General features: G+C 48.7%; 1 protein-coding gene across 1 annotated transcript in view; it reads left to right on the top strand.

The window, feature by feature from the left end:
- DNAJC11 (DnaJ heat shock protein family (Hsp40) member C11) overlaps nucleotides 1-15,080 on the top strand; it is a gene marked incomplete at both ends in the record, with an annotated part of 56,884 nt that overhangs the window by 14,391 nt on the left and 27,413 nt on the right. Inside the window, 3 exons of the mRNA XM_080692170.1 lie at nucleotides 5,492-5,621; nucleotides 8,746-8,819; nucleotides 14,510-14,611. Of these exons, the coding sequence (XP_080548296.1) occupies nucleotides 5,492-5,621; nucleotides 8,746-8,819; nucleotides 14,510-14,611 (306 nt within the window). The remainder of the gene's footprint in view (nucleotides 1-5,491; nucleotides 5,622-8,745; nucleotides 8,820-14,509; nucleotides 14,612-15,080) is intronic.

Below are 15,080 nucleotides of genomic sequence, written 5' to 3'. Positions count from 1 at the left end.
ATCTTAGAGGGAAAGCCTTCAGTTTTTAGCCACTGAGTATATTCACTGTGAGTTTTTCATATGTGCTTTCTATTACGTTGAGGTAATTTCCTTCCATGCTTAGGGGTGTTTTGTTTTGTTTTGCTTGTGGTACTGGGGATGGATCCCAGAGTCTTCTACCTCGGGATACACCCCTAGCCCTATTTTCCTTTTTATTTGGAAACAAGGTTTCACCAAGTTGCTGAGAGCCTCACTAAGTTGCTGAGGCTGGTTTCAAACCTTCCATCTCCTGTTTCAGCTTCACAGTACTGGGTTTATAAGCATGCACCATGATGGCCGGCCCAATTCCTATTTTGAGTGTTTTTATCATGAAAGGTACAGATTTTTGCTTTTCTACATCACTTGAGATGAGTGTGTGTGAGAGATGTGTGTGTGTGTGTGTGTGTGTGTGTGTGTGTGTGATGAGTGTGTGTGTGTGTGTGTTTTACTAAGGAGTAAACCCATGGGCACTCTACCAACAAGCTACACCCTCATTATTTTTCACTTTGAAACAGAATCTTGCTGAGTTACCACACAGAGTCCTCAGACCTGTTATCCTTCTGTCTCAGCCTACCCAGTACTAGTATTACAGTTATACACCACAAGTGTAATAGTAAGTCTAATTCTTTTTTAAATGTTTGCTAGAATCATTGAAGCCATGAGGCGAAGGGCCTTTCTTTCTAGGGAAGTTTTTATTGCTAATTCAATCTTTTTACTAGTTACATCCTATTCAGATTTTCTTATTTTGTTGTGATTGAATTTTGGGAAGTACTTTGTCCTTTTTCTGGTTCCTTGTACTAGTCTGTTTTTCATTCCTGTAGTGAAGTGCCTGAGGCGAGGTACTTTATAAAGAAAAGAAGTTTACTTAACTCACTTTGGGAGGCAGGCTCAAAGGCTTAGTACTGGCACCCGGCTCTGGGCAGATCTCATGGTGGATGGGATTATAGTGGAGAGAGCCTGTGCTAAGGGAGAGACCAGAGACACCTGAGTAAAGCTGGGTCCTGTGACAACTCTCAGTCTCTTCCCAGGGGACACCCTCAGTGGTCTCCCACCAGATCCACCTTTTACATCACACTGGGGACCAAGCGTCCAACGAATAAGCCTTTGGGAAGCATGCTTACACCATATCTAATCCTTATTGGGTGACATTTTTCTTGTTGTTCTTTGTAGTGCTAGGAATCAAACTGAGAGTCTTGTACAAGCCAGTCATGGTCTACCATTACCTACGTCCTGGTCTACCATTACCTACATCCCCGGCACTTGTAGTTAGTTGTCTTTTGTTTTTTTTTGGGGGGGGTTGTTCATTTTTATGTTTTGTTTTTTGTGGTACTGGGGGTCAAACTCAGGGACACTATACCTCTGAGCTACACCCCTGGCACCCTTAGCCTAGCCTTTTTTTTTTTTCTTCCTTTTTTTTTCTTTTTCTTTTGCAGTACTGGGGATTGAACCCATGGGGTGTGCTACCTCTGAGCTACACTCCCAGCCTCATTTTTTATTCTTTATTTTGAAACAGGGTCTCACGCACTAAGTTGCTGAGGGCCACAAATAGTTGAGGCTCGGCACAAACCTACAATCCTCCTATTTCAGCCTCCCAAGGACTGGGATTACAAGCTTGGGCCACCACTCCTGGCTGCCTGTAGCCCTTTTTAATCTTTTTTTTTTTTTTCCCCTGCAGTACTGGGGATAGAACCCAGGTGCATTTCACCCCTGAGTTATACCCCCAGCCCTATTTTTTCTTTATTTTGAAACAGGATCTCACCGAGTTACAAAGGGCCTCACTAAGTAGTAGCTGAGGCTGTCCTCAAACCGCGATCCTCCTGTCTCAGCCTCTCAAATGCCGGGATTACAAGCGTGAGCCACCATGCCCGGCTCCTTTTTAATCATTTTGAAATGGCATCTCACTAAGTTGATGAGGCTTGCCTCAAACCTGTGATCCTCCTGTCTCAGCCTCCCAAATACTAGGATTACAGGAGTGCACCACCAAGTCTGGCTCGTATTGTATGATAGGGGTGATATTTGTATAATGTCAGTCTTTAAAATGTATTGAGACTTAGTTTGTGGCCTAATGTACAGTCTGTCCAGTGAAGATGTAACCAATGACTGAGACGATAAGGCTTTTTAGACATTATGCATGTTATATCTCTCAATTTTATTATAGAAGCTTAAGTATAAGTATGTAACTTTAGGTATTATTCTTAATAATATCCCATTACATCTTGAAATGCTACCAGTATTTCCATGAGAGTGAAAAAGGTTATCATTTATGAAGTATCGAACCAGTGACCTTAGATGCTCAGTTGTGATGAAAGGCCCAATCTAACCTTTATTGAATGTGATATTTATTACAAATGAAACCCCTCATTTTCATTACTTAATCAATAACATACTAGGTCGTTTATTAGTATGATTAAAGAAGGTCTCCCAGACTGACTGTTCTCCCTTGTCGTCTGGTTTAGTTTTAATAATCAGGAAATAGGGCTCGACCCCAGAGTCAGTCGTATCTAATGCTGTGCCTGCGGTGTTGGAAGATGGGGCGAGAGCAGCTGGAGTCTACGGGAGGAGCCGGGCTTGGTCGTGGGAGGCCGGAGCGCAAGGGTTACCGTTCACAGACGGCCCTCCACAACTTAGCAAGACCTTTCAAGGCAAAAAAATAAAAGAGGGCTGGGGATAAAGCTCAGAGGTACAGTGCCTCTGGGCTTAGTCCTCAGTGTCGCAAAAAGAAAAGGGAAAACAAAGTTTGCAGGAAAAGAGGCTGGGAATGAGGCTCAGAGGGAAAGTACTTACCTACCATGCGTGAGGCCCCGGGTCTTCATTCCCTCGCCCTTTAAAAATAAAAATGCGGGAAGAAAATAATTTGTAATGGTGGTTTAGGAAAGAGCAGTCCCCTTTACATCATTAGATAAGCAAGCCTACCAGGAGAAAGTATATTTTATTTACCCATATTTGCTGTTATTTATATTTAAAATACCAGGGTTTATTACACTTAGCATGTCGGTAAACGTGGCTAGAACATTTCATTATATCAGTAACGATAGGGAAAGAGCCTGCGACAGGGAGGAGGAAAAAGAGAACGCTTGGCGTGGAGGCGCTGAGGCCCGCCTTTGTGGGGAGCGCGTCTCCTCGCCCCCCTCGCAACATCGGGGACCGAACTCGAGGCCAAGCTAGGCAAGCCCTCGACCTCTGCGCTAAATCCCCAGCCTGGGAGCCTGCGTGCGTGCGTGCGTGCGTGCGTGCGTGCGTGCGTGTTTTTTTAACTGGGGATGGAACCCAGGGGCATTCTGCCTCTGGGCTACATCCTCAGCCCTTTTTTTTTTTTTTTTTTTTTTTTTTTGGTGGTACTGGGGTTCCTGGAAACCCTTCTACCTCCGGGCTACGCTCCCAGACCCATTTTATACCTTTTTATTTGGAAACAGAGTCTCTTAAGCCAGCATAGCTGGCTTCGAATCTGAGACATCCTCCTGTCTCCGCCTCCCAAGCACGAGGATTACAAGCGTGCGCCACCACGCCCGGCTCTCAGCCCTATTTTTTATTCTTTATTTTTTGAAACAGGGTCTCATTGAGTTGCAGAGGGCCTCACTAAGTAGGAGCTGAGGCTGTCTTGGAACTGTGATCCTCCTGTCTCAGCCTCCTTTCAAATGCTGGGATTACAAATGTGCTCCGCCACGCCAGCCGGGAGCCTTGTATTTCTAGTGAAATAGAGTATACGTACAGAAAGGTGACTGGCTTGTAAGCATGCAGCCCAGTGAACTTTCCTGTCAGAGCTATGTCATGAGCACGCGCTGTTATCCGTGCACCAGGCAGTAGCTCTCTCTGAACTGTCCCGGTGTCCCTGCTGCCAAAGGGCTGTGGAAACTGAGTCGTGACAAGGTGGCTGAGTGGTGACGTCCTGCCCTGCGCGAGGCGCTACCAAGCCCTGTCCATGGACTGGCCTTTCTGCGCCTCCCAGGAGCTCTGAGGAGCGGCGCGCCCACAGCCTTCAGGCAAGGAAGCGAGGCTTTAGAAGAGCCACGCTTGGCGAGTTCTCGCTGCCAGTGAAGCACTTCACAGTCACGGGCGCTTCATTCTCGCGGCCCTGAGAGGTGTATTACCCCTTTGCGGATGAGGGAGCTGAAGGTCAGAAAGCCCATTGCCGAGTCACAGGGCTTAGAAGTGACAGATGCAGTGTCCAAACACAGGCCTTTGGAAGCCCGCATTCCCAGGTCGGTGAATCGCACAGATCACCAGATGGAAAGGGGTGGGTAGGCGGGCAGCTAAAATTGCTTAATGGCATCCTTCCCGAACGCTACCCCAAGGAGAAGAGCAAGAAAGAGATTAGCAGTGAAGGGGGCGGAAGTCTTCCTAATTCTTAGCAGCAAAGGGTGCTCAATCCCGAGACCCTTGACCCTTTTCTGATGGAGCAGTTAATGGAAACATCCCCTGCCCCTGATTTAAAGCAGCGTGTCCCCGGCTGCCGGCACCAGAGCTCTCTGAGGCCTGGCCCACAGGGCAGTGCATGGCTTGGGTCTGCGCAGCTTCTCTGCATAACAGCAAGAAGGCCCTTCCATGCCGAGCTCCCGAGCACCTGCCTGCTGAAGGAGCCCAGCCCCACACAATGTTTTGTGGGTAAAAACAACTCTTTAGTTATAAAATGTGTGTGTGGTGGCGCACGCTTGTAATCCCATTGCTTGGGAGGCTGAGACAGGAGGATCGCGCAGGTTCGAAGCCAGCCTCAGCTACTTGGTGAGGCTCTCGACAACTTAGTGAGACCCTGTTTCCAAATAGAATATAAAATAGGTAGCCCAGAGGTAGAAAAGCCCCTGCGTTCCACCCCCAGTACCACACACACACACACAAAAATCTGGGTGTGGTGGTACAAATTCCTTCAGTACTTGGGAAGCTGTGAAACAGTATCACGGGTTCAAGGCCAGCCTCAGCACCTGCGTGAGACTCTTTCAAAATAAAAAGGTCAGCCTGGCGTGGTGGTACACAACGTGTGATCCCAGGACTTGGGGGGCTGAGATAGGAGGGTCGCAGGTTCAAGGACAGCCTCAGCAACTAGTGAGACTCTCATCAACCTAGTGATACCGTTTCAAAATAAAAATAAAATAGGACTGGGAGTATAGCTTGAGGGGCAGAATGCCTCTGAGTTCAATCCCCAACACCACACAAAAAAAACAGGTTCCGGCGGTGTAGCTTGGAGGTAGATGCCTGTGAGCTCCATCCCTACTACCACCACCAACAAGAACCCAGAAGCAGTGGGCCTGTGGTTCCCTCCTGACAGCAGCAGTCCCCAACACTGGCGACTGTGTGCATAATTGGTCACTTCATTGACTGGAAAAAAGGCGATGGAGGTCATAAAGCAGAACTCCATTTTACCCCTCTGAGACCACAAACGTGCTGGAACGTGGCTGGCAGGTCCCGCTCCGAGGCTGGTCTGATCGTGGCCACGTGTGCATGAGTGCCCTTAATTGCGCTCTCTGGGTTTTCTCTCCAGGCCTCCTCTGAGGAGCTGAAAGCTGCCTACCGGAGGCTCTGCATGCTCTACCACCCAGACAAGCACCGGGACCCCGAGCTCAAGTCCCAAGCGGAGCGCCTCTTCAACCTCGTCCACCAGGCTTATGAAGGTCAGTGCGGGCCAGGAGCACCCCGTGCAGGTCCTCGAGGAAAAGAGGCTCCTTGGTGTCTAAGAGGTGGTGAGTTTAGTACCTCCCACCACAGAGCCCTTTGAGAGTAGTATTTCACTTTGGAAGTCGATGTGTGTCAGTAAGTAGGAAGTGAGGGTCCAGGTGAAGGGACGCAGCAGGTGTGGGCTTCAGGGGGTACTCGAGCTCTCCGTCGCTCACCAGCTCCGCCTAAGGGGACGCGCGGAGGGGACGCTGACTGCTACCAGGAAGCCTTCCTTGTTCTCCCTTTTGTGAGGAACTACAAGGGCGTTTTTTATCCAAAAGCAATTTTATTGGTTCTGTACCGTTCAGTTAAAGAGAGGTTTCAACAGAAGAAAAAATGATGTTAAGGAGGCTAACAGGAAGTTGTACCAGGAATCAAGTCGTTATACTTCTATCTCAAATACTATTTATGTAGCCGGGCGTGGTGGCGCACGCTTGTAATCCCCGCGCTTGGTAGGCTGAGACAGGAGGATCGCGCGGGTTCCGAGCCAACCTCAGCTACCGAGTGAGGCTCTAAAGTATAAAATAGGTCTGGAAGTAGAGCCTGGAGGTAGAAAAGCCCCTGGGTTCCGCCCTCAGTGCCACCAAAAAAAAAAAAAAAATGTGTATGTAATGGGTACAGAATTTCCCTTTGGGATGACTGAAGGGGTCAGGACCTAGGGTGACGATGCGACGTTGTGACATGCGCGGTGCTGCTGAATTGTGTATTAAAGCAGTTACAGTAGCAAATTTTGTTATGTATATTTTACCACAAATTTTATTTTACGCGCGCGCGCGCGCGCGCGCGTGTGTGTGTGTGTGTGTGTGTGTGTGTGTGTGTGTGGTTGTGGTACTGGGGATGGAACCGAGGGGCATTCTACCTCCAAACTACATCGCCAGCCCTATTTTTTATTCTTTATTTGGAAACAGGGTCTCACTAAGTAGCTGAGGCTGGCTTCGAACCTGTGTGATCCTCCTGTGTCAGTCTGCCAAATGCTGGGATTACAAGCGTGCACCACCACGCCCGGCTTATTTACCACAATTTGAAAAATATATTAAATCATTCCCAGGATACTCATATCAAGCAAATAAGTTATGTATTACAGGACCATTTGGTGATTAGATTAAAAGTTAATTAGAGAGGCCAAAAGTTAGATAATGTGTTTCTTTAAAAAATAATACAGCCTTCTCACTATAGCCATAATAACGCACAGTGTATTTCACTTTATATTTTATCATCAAGTTAGATTTTTGGTTTTTTTTTTTTTTTTTTTTTTTTTTTTTTTTTGCGGGTCTGGGGTTGGAACCCAGAGGCATTCGACCTCCAAGCTACACTCCCTGCCCAATTTTTTATTCTGTATTTTGAAACAGGGTCTCAGTGAGTTGCGGAGGCCTCACTAAGCAGCTGAGGCTGGCTGCGAACCGCCATCCTCCGGTCCCAGCCTCCCGAGTGGAGGAATAAAGACCCTCCTTCACAGGTGTTCTCCTGTGCATCCTCTGTTCAGAAGGCTGCGTTCGTCTTGCTGTTGCCTAGGTGACCCGCACAGGGCACTTGTCTTGCTTTGGCCATTGGGCACGAGTTAGCAGAGAAAGATGGCGCGCTTGTAAAGATGCCGCAGCGGCAGGCCCGCCCACGTTCCGCCCAAGGGTGACAAGTGAAGCCAGGACGGGAAGAGCGATTTCCTGACTGAGTCCTGGACATTAACCCTTGTTTCCCTAGTGGTCAGCATTGCTTTTTTCCCCATAAGATTTGAATATGGATAGACTCATTTACTTCATTTTTTAATTAGGTCTAAAACTCTATGGAACTCTCAGGGGAGAAAAGATACAAACGTCCTAAGTGGAACTTGGCAGGGGATGGGAGGGGGATAACTACTCCTGTGGGCCGCACTGAAGCTTAAGTTGGGCTTGAAAAGCCTTTGGCCGGGTGTGGTGGCACACGCTTGTAATCCCAATACTTGGGAGGCTGAGACAGGAGGATCACAGGTTTGAGGACAGCCTCTGCAAGTAGTGAGACTCATCGACCTAGGGAGACCCTGTTTCCAAATAAAAATAAAATAGGTCTGGGGACATAGCTCCGCCGAATGCCCCTAGGTTCAATCCCTAGCACCACATTAAAAAAATAATAATAATAAATAAATAAATAAAGAGGAGAGGGACACACACACACACACACGTAAACTGTCTTAGGGGTTTGTAACTCTAGAGTAAACAATGAAATAGATTTTGTGTTAAAAACTGGAATCAAGCTGAGTGTGGTGGCGCACAGTGTAATCCCCATACTCGAGAGACTGAGACAGGAGGGTCACAGGTTCAAGGACAGCCTCGGCTACTTAGTGAGGCCCTCCACAACACAGTGAGACCCTGTTTCAAAATAAAGAATAACAAACAGGGCTAGGAATGTAGCTTGAAGGTAGAAGTCCCTGGGTTCCATCCCTAGTACCACACACAAAAAAAATTAAAACTGGATCAACTTTTATCAGCCCAGTGTGTTTTATACACTGTAGCATAAACTGACCAGATGAGCCGGGCATGTTGACGCACACTTAAAATCCTAGTCCAGGTTTGGGGACAGCCTCAGCAACTTAGTGAGGTGCCCAGCAAGCTCGAGAGACCGTTTCCAAATGCACACTTGTAATCCTGCACCTGGAAGGCTGAGACGGGAGGGTCACAGGTTTGAGAACAGTCTCAGTAATTTAGTAAGGCTCTCAGCAACCTAGTGAGACCTTGCTTCTAATAAGAAATAAAATAGGTCTGAAGGTTTAGAGGTAGAACACCTCTGAGTTCAATTCCCCGCACCACCTTAATAAAAAGGAGAAACTGACCGAATGGCTTTTAAAACAGCTCCCTTAATGTTTTAAGAGAGAGTGCTCAGCTGTCCACTTGGTACAGTTGAAGGGATCTTGGACCCTGGGGAAGCCAGCCTTTCCCATTGGTCGCCGCTGGGTGGGAAAGGAGGGAGAAGCAGTGGAGGAGAAGCGGGGCCCAGGAGCGTGACGGGAGGGAAGGCGGAGAGGTGGGCTTACCAGTGGCGGTGGTGCCCGTGTCCTCAAGGGCAGAGGCGAGCCCTGCCCTTCTAAATATGTGATCTTTTCAATTGCAGTGCTTAGTGACCCCCAGACCAGGGCCATCTATGACATATATGGGAAGAGAGGCCTGGAGATGGAAGGATGGGAGGTAAGAGAAACTGCGTGTCTGCGTGCAGGAGGCCCTCGGCGGCCACAGGGCGGCCGCGCCCGGCCGAGGCCCAGCACCCTCCTCGCTGCGCTGCGCTGCGCTGGAGCGTCAGAGTTCGACTTCTGGACCTGACTTTGCCGCTCCGTAACGCTGAATTTGGGCCGCACCTTAGTCTGCCTTGTCCTTAGTTTCCTAACCTGTCAAGTGAAAAGGAAGAGGGACGGATGGTACCCAGAGGTGTGTGGCCGGGGAGCAAAGGGCTGATGGGTGACCGCTTCGGGGGTGCAGGTCTGTACACGCGCCCTGTGCCTTCCACCGCCCCATCCCCATTACAAATAACTGTGTTTAGGAAATGTCTCTGCTGGGAACGTGCTCCGCCTTGAGCAAAAAGGAGGCGGAAAAGAACCGAGGACTGCGGCATTCCGTTGTCTGTGATGACCCTCCGCTGCAGTGCACTGTGGTCTTAGAGCGCTGTCAGATAGAATGAGCAAGACAGAATGTATAGCGAGTGTCTGTGCAATAGGCTGCCCTGGGCAGCGGGGTGCTGAGAAGTCATTGAGACTCAGGCATCCTGGTTCTGTCTCCGCGGCGCGCTGCTGACTGGGTCGAGCCCTGGGCAAGTCTCTGGCTGCTCTGTGTTTCCATGTTATTATCTGAAAAGAAAACCTGAGCATCAAATAGCCAAGTGAACATGGAAACCAGTTGTAAAACTCTAAATTACTAAAGGAAGGAGGATGTAGATGTTATTACTACTCAGTTTCATTAAAGAAGCTTGGTTCTGATGCCCAAGACAAGTCAGCGGGCCGTTAGTTAATAACATCGAACGCTCTTTGAGGAGGTTTCTCATCACGTAAGATTTCCCTTGAAGTTCTTGGTGGTTAATCTCGAGCACGTGTACCTGTTCCCCTGGATTCTACGTGAACACTTTCAAAGGTTTGAGAGTGTAGACGGGAAGAGAAACAAAGGTGCTCGCCCCTGCAGCCCTCCCCTGCCTGAGGTTGGCGGTTCACAGGTGAAAATTCCATCTGCAGCGTGTTTGTTTGTTTTTGGTGGGTGTTTTGTTTTTGTTCTTGAGGTACTGAGAATGGAACGCAGGGACATTGTACCCTTGAGCTACACCCCCAGCCCTATTTTTTGCTTTTTTTTTTTTTTTTTTGCGGTACTAGGGATGGAACCTACCTCCGAGCTACACCACCCCCGGTCCTATTTTTTAGTCTTTATATTTTTTGAAATTGGGTCTCACTGAGTTGCAAGGGGCCTCACCAAGTAGCTGAGGCTATCCACGAACCATGATCGTCCGGTCTCTGCCTCCCAAATGCTCGGCTTACAAGCGTGCCCCCACGTCCGGCCTACAGCGTGTTTTGATTGCCCCGCACAGTGAATTGTAGTTGTAGCTCTTAAAACTCAGGAGCTTCGTGGGGAAATCCAGTCTTCTGTCTGCTCTCCTCATAATCCACAGGTGAATGGTGCTGTACCTGAAACCCCCGCAAGGCGGCAGTCTGCTAACTCAGGAGCTGTGCACGTAGACCAGCCATGGGCCGTGCCGGGGGCTGCGCTGGCTTCCCAGTCCGCACCACTCCTGCTGCTGCACCGGCCTCGGCCCTCCTGTGGTGCATTACTCTACTGTGACTCAGTGTGTTGTCTCATAGCTGAGCTTTGTTTCCACCCAGAAAGGAAAATGGGATCTCAATGTATATACTAAATTTTTTTCTCAACTGTGTGTGTAACAACCTTTTTTTTTTTTTTTTTTTTTTTTTTTTTTTTTTTTTTTGCAGTCCTGGAGATTGAACCCAGGGGCATTGTACCTCTGAGCTACACCCTCAGCCTATTTTTTTATTCTTTATTTTGAAGCAGGGCCTCACTAAATAGCCGAGGCTGGCTGCAAAGCTTAGCTAGTTAGTGAGGCCCTCCACAATTTAGTGAGCCCCTGTTTCAAAATAAAGAATAAAAAAATAGGGCTGAGGGGGTATCTTGGAGGTAGAGTGCACCTGGGTTCTATCCTCAGTACCACAAAAAACTTTAAAAAATAAGAGAAAGAAGTGCCTTCCAGAAAGACTCCGCCCCAGAGTCACAGCGCATGGCGTACAGTCGGAAGACGGCCACCGCCTGGACTCCAGCACACTGCTCCAGGGAGCAGCTCGGGCTGGGTGGGCCGCTTCGTACTCAGACTCCCCGGCAGCAGCTCTTACTACCAGGAGAACGCGCTTGCTCCCCGTGCTGCCGTTACTATTGTTACACTGTCGGGCTTTGCCCGTCGCTGAAGGGTATTCATTGAATACCTATTTATTATGCTGAACATATGGGTGGTTGGTGGAGGGTGAAGGGCACTGTTGATATTCTGAGTGTCTGCAGAATTTCCTCCAGAGATCTCAGTGCATCCTGCAGGTGTAGCAATTACTCTACTAGAAGTAGTGTTGCTCCCATTTGATGGTGCACGCTAGAGGTGAAATTGAGCTGCTTTAGTTTCCATGAAATATTAGCCCTGAGCCAGGTGAGGTGATGCACACCTGCATAGGCTGAGAAGAGGAGCAGAGTTCAGCGGCCAGCCTCAGCAATTTAGGCCCTTAGTAGCTTAATGAGACCCTGTTTCAAAATAATAAGGCCATGTGTGGTGACACAAACCTATAATCCCAGTATGTGGGAGGCTGAAACAGGAGGATTTCAGATTCAAGGACAGCCTCGGCAAGGAATGAGACTCAACTCACTGGGAGGTGGAGACTGGAGGATGGTGGTTCATGGACAGCCTCAGCTACTTAATGAGGCCCTTCACAACTCAGTGAGACTGTTTCAAAATATAAAAAAGACTACAAAATAGGGCTGGGGGTCTAGCTTGGAGGCATAATACCCCTGGCTGCCATCCCCAGTACTGCAAATAAGCCATGTTAGTTCTTGGAGTTGGCTAGCATTGTTGGTCAAAATGCCAACAGCCAGCCCTGCACAGTGGTGCACGCCTGTAATCCCAGGGCTTGGGAGGCTGAGGCAGGAGAATGACAGGTTCAAGGACAGCCTCAGCAAGTAGTGAGACTCTCATCAACCTAGGGAGGCCGTGTTTCAAAATAAAAATAAAATGGGACTGAGGGTATAGCTCAGAGATAGAATGTCCCTGGGTTCAGTCCCTAGTACTGGAATAAAAGAAAGAAAGAAAGAAAGAAAATGTCAACACCCAAATCAAAATTTTTGTCAAAACAGCAAAGGCCTGGCTAGTGCTTCGGCAGCGCCAACCCCGGTGATGGCTGGCGAGTCGGCTCTCCGGCAGGCTCCGTGTCCGCTCTTGGGCCGTGTTTGTCCTGAGCCCTGCGGCCTGGGCCACCTGCACTGTACAACCCTTGGTGTTCCCAGGCTTCACTTTCCCTCTGTCTTGAGAAAGTCAGCCTCTCCTAAAAGCTGTAACACAGTCACATCACGACAAACAAGGGAAGGCGAGGAGCCTGAAGAGACACGCGGACCAAGTGCAGCGTTGTCAGGGTGGAGCCTGCAGCGGGGAAAGGCCAAGAGACGACTGGGAAAGCGGGCGGAGCGCATACTTCCTGTACTATCTTTGTAACTTTTCTAAAGTTGTGATTTTCTAAAATTATTCCCAAATTAGCCGGGCGTGGTGGCGCATGCTTGCAATCCCCGCGCTTGGGAGGCTGAGACAGGAGGATCGCGCGGGTTCAAAGTGCCTCCGCTACTTAGTGAGACCCTGGTTCCAAATAAAATATAAAAAATAAATAAAATAATTCCCAAATTTAAAATTGGCTCACTAGAAACGCAGAATTTTTAACCCAGTCACACCTTGGGGTTGGGTAGTTTAACTATCCTCATTTTATGAACTGACATGCGTCGGGTCTCCCCGGAGGCAAGCAGTTGTGTCTGAAAGCCCAGGCTTCAAGCCGGGCGTGGTGGCGCACGCTTGTAATCCCAGTACTTGTGAGGCTGAGACAGGAGGGTCTCCGATTCAGAGCCAGCCTCAGCAACGTAGTGACACCCTGTTTCCAAAGAAAGAAATAAAATCAGGCTGGAGCGTGGCGTGGAGGTAGAACGCATCTGGATCCCATCCTCAGTCTAGACTTCTCTTCTCCCTCCATTTGCCGCCTGCCCTCTGCATGTGCCCTTGTGCCCCTCCTGGCTGGCACAGGGCTGGACCTGCAGTGAAAGACGCAGGTGAGCGTGCCTGGTCTTTATCAAGCACCATGCAGTGCAGTGCTATCGTCCTGGGTGCTCAGGTGGGGAGGAATGGCTCGCAGGTGCCCCGTCCTGGTCCACTCTCCACACATCCTCTGTTAAAAGGCAAATGTCAGGCCAGGCACTTGGTACATGCCTGCTTGTGGTCTTGGTGCTTGGGAGGCTGACAGGAGGAGGCAGATTCAGAAAGGCCAGCTTCAGCAAACTAGTGAAACCACGTTTCAAAAGCAGATAATGCCCTTGAGCTCAATACCCAGTCATAAAAAAAAAAGAATGTGAATTATCCAGGATGGCAGAGGCCTGCAGGAGCTGGGGTAAGATGCCTGCCTGGCAAAGTGTTCTTACTACTCTAGATGAGCAAGCCATTTTGACTTGGCAGTTAGCTCTGATTATGTACCAACTATCTGCAAAATGTGTAAAATATGACTAGAAGCTGGATATGCTAGAAATGGAACAATCTGGTACTTTTTTTTTTTTTTTTGGTTGTACTGGGGATGGAACCCTTCTACCTCCGGGCTACATTCCCAGACCTATTATTTTTATATTTTATTTGGAGACAGGGTCTCAAGCCAGCAAGGCTGGCTTCGAACCTGCGCAATCCTCCTGTCTCTGCCTCCCAAGCACAGGGATTACAAGCGTGCGCCACCACGCCTGGCTACGATCTGGTACTTTTAAATTATTTTTCTTTGTAGATTATCACATCGTAGTTTATCACACAGTAGAGTCACAGGTTCAAAGCTAGCTTCAGCAATGCAGCAAGACTTACAGAATAAAAAATAAAAATGGGCTAGGGATATAGTGCAGAGGCCGTTAGGTTCACTTCCCAGTGCCTGCCTCCTCCAAAATAGACTCACTTCTCCCTATTTATCTATGTATTATGGTACTGGAGAGTGAACCCAAGATCATTCTACCTCTGAGCTACACCCCCAGCCCTTTTTATTTTTATTTTTTGTTTCAAAACGGTCTTTTTAGGTTACTAAAAGTATCTCTGCGTTGCTGCTGTGATCCTCCTATCTCAGCCTGTGAACAAGCTGTGATCTTCCTGTCTCAGCCTCCCAAGTACTGGGATTTTAGGTCTACATTAGCACTCTAGGTCCACCTCTCCTTTATTAGAAACTCTTGATTTTTTTCTTTCTTTTTTTTTTTTTTTTTTTTTTTTTTTTTTTTTTTTTTTTGGTGGTGGTACTGGGGTTCCTGGAAACCCTTCTACACTCCCAGACCTATTATTTTTATATTTTATTTGGAGACAGGGTCTCTTAAGCCAGCAAGGCTGGCTTCGAACCTGCGTGATCCTCCTGTCTCTGCCTGCCACGCGCGGGGATTACAGCGTGCGTCTTCACGCCCAGCGATTTTTTTTTCCTTTTAAACAGGAAATTGAACCCAGGGTCAGTATTCCTCTGAACTACACTCCTAGCCCTGTTTTATGTTTTATTTTGCAACCGTGTCTTGCTAAGCTTCTGAGGCAGGCCTTGAACCTGCAGCCTACCCTTCGTGGTCCTCAGTTGTCCCCCTTGCTTTGGCCGTAGGTGGTGGAAAGAAGGAGAACTCCAGCGGAAATCAGAGAGGAGTTTGAGCGGCTGCAGAGAGAGCGGGAGGAGCGGAGACTTCAGCAGCGGACCAACCCCAAGGTAGCCCTGCGCGTCAGTGAGGCTTGACACGCTGGGTGTGGGCGGGGTAAAGCAGCATGCAGACTGGGCGGGGCCAAGCACTCACTTATCTCAAAGTCGCCTTGTAGCGGCTGCTGACCTCACCGTGTTTCAAGCCATATAAAGGGAAGACAACACCAAACCCAGGTTTCTCCAAGACCAAGATTTCCCATGCGGAAACCCAAGCTGTTCCCCTCCGATGCTGTCCAAATCCTTAGCATTGAAAATCAGTGAGAGAGGGTATCAGGAAGGACAGCCAGCCAACTGCTTAAGCACTAAACTCCTGGAGCACCCAGCAGAATATGGGAGGCCAGATTATGTGGAGGGTTTAGGCCATTTCCAGACTGGATTAAGCAGGGACCTTCACTTTCCTCACCCCAGAACATCTGTGCCATGAGCCCCAGTCACCAAGCTGCCCAGCTCCGCAGAGGAGTCTGACTTGTTCAACCTG

This window comes from Muscardinus avellanarius (assembly GCF_963383645.1).
Source record: "Muscardinus avellanarius genome assembly, chromosome: 3".
Taxonomy (NCBI): Eukaryota; Metazoa; Chordata; class Mammalia; order Rodentia; family Gliridae; genus Muscardinus; species Muscardinus avellanarius.
This window is presented reverse-complemented; position numbering and strand designations above follow the sequence as displayed.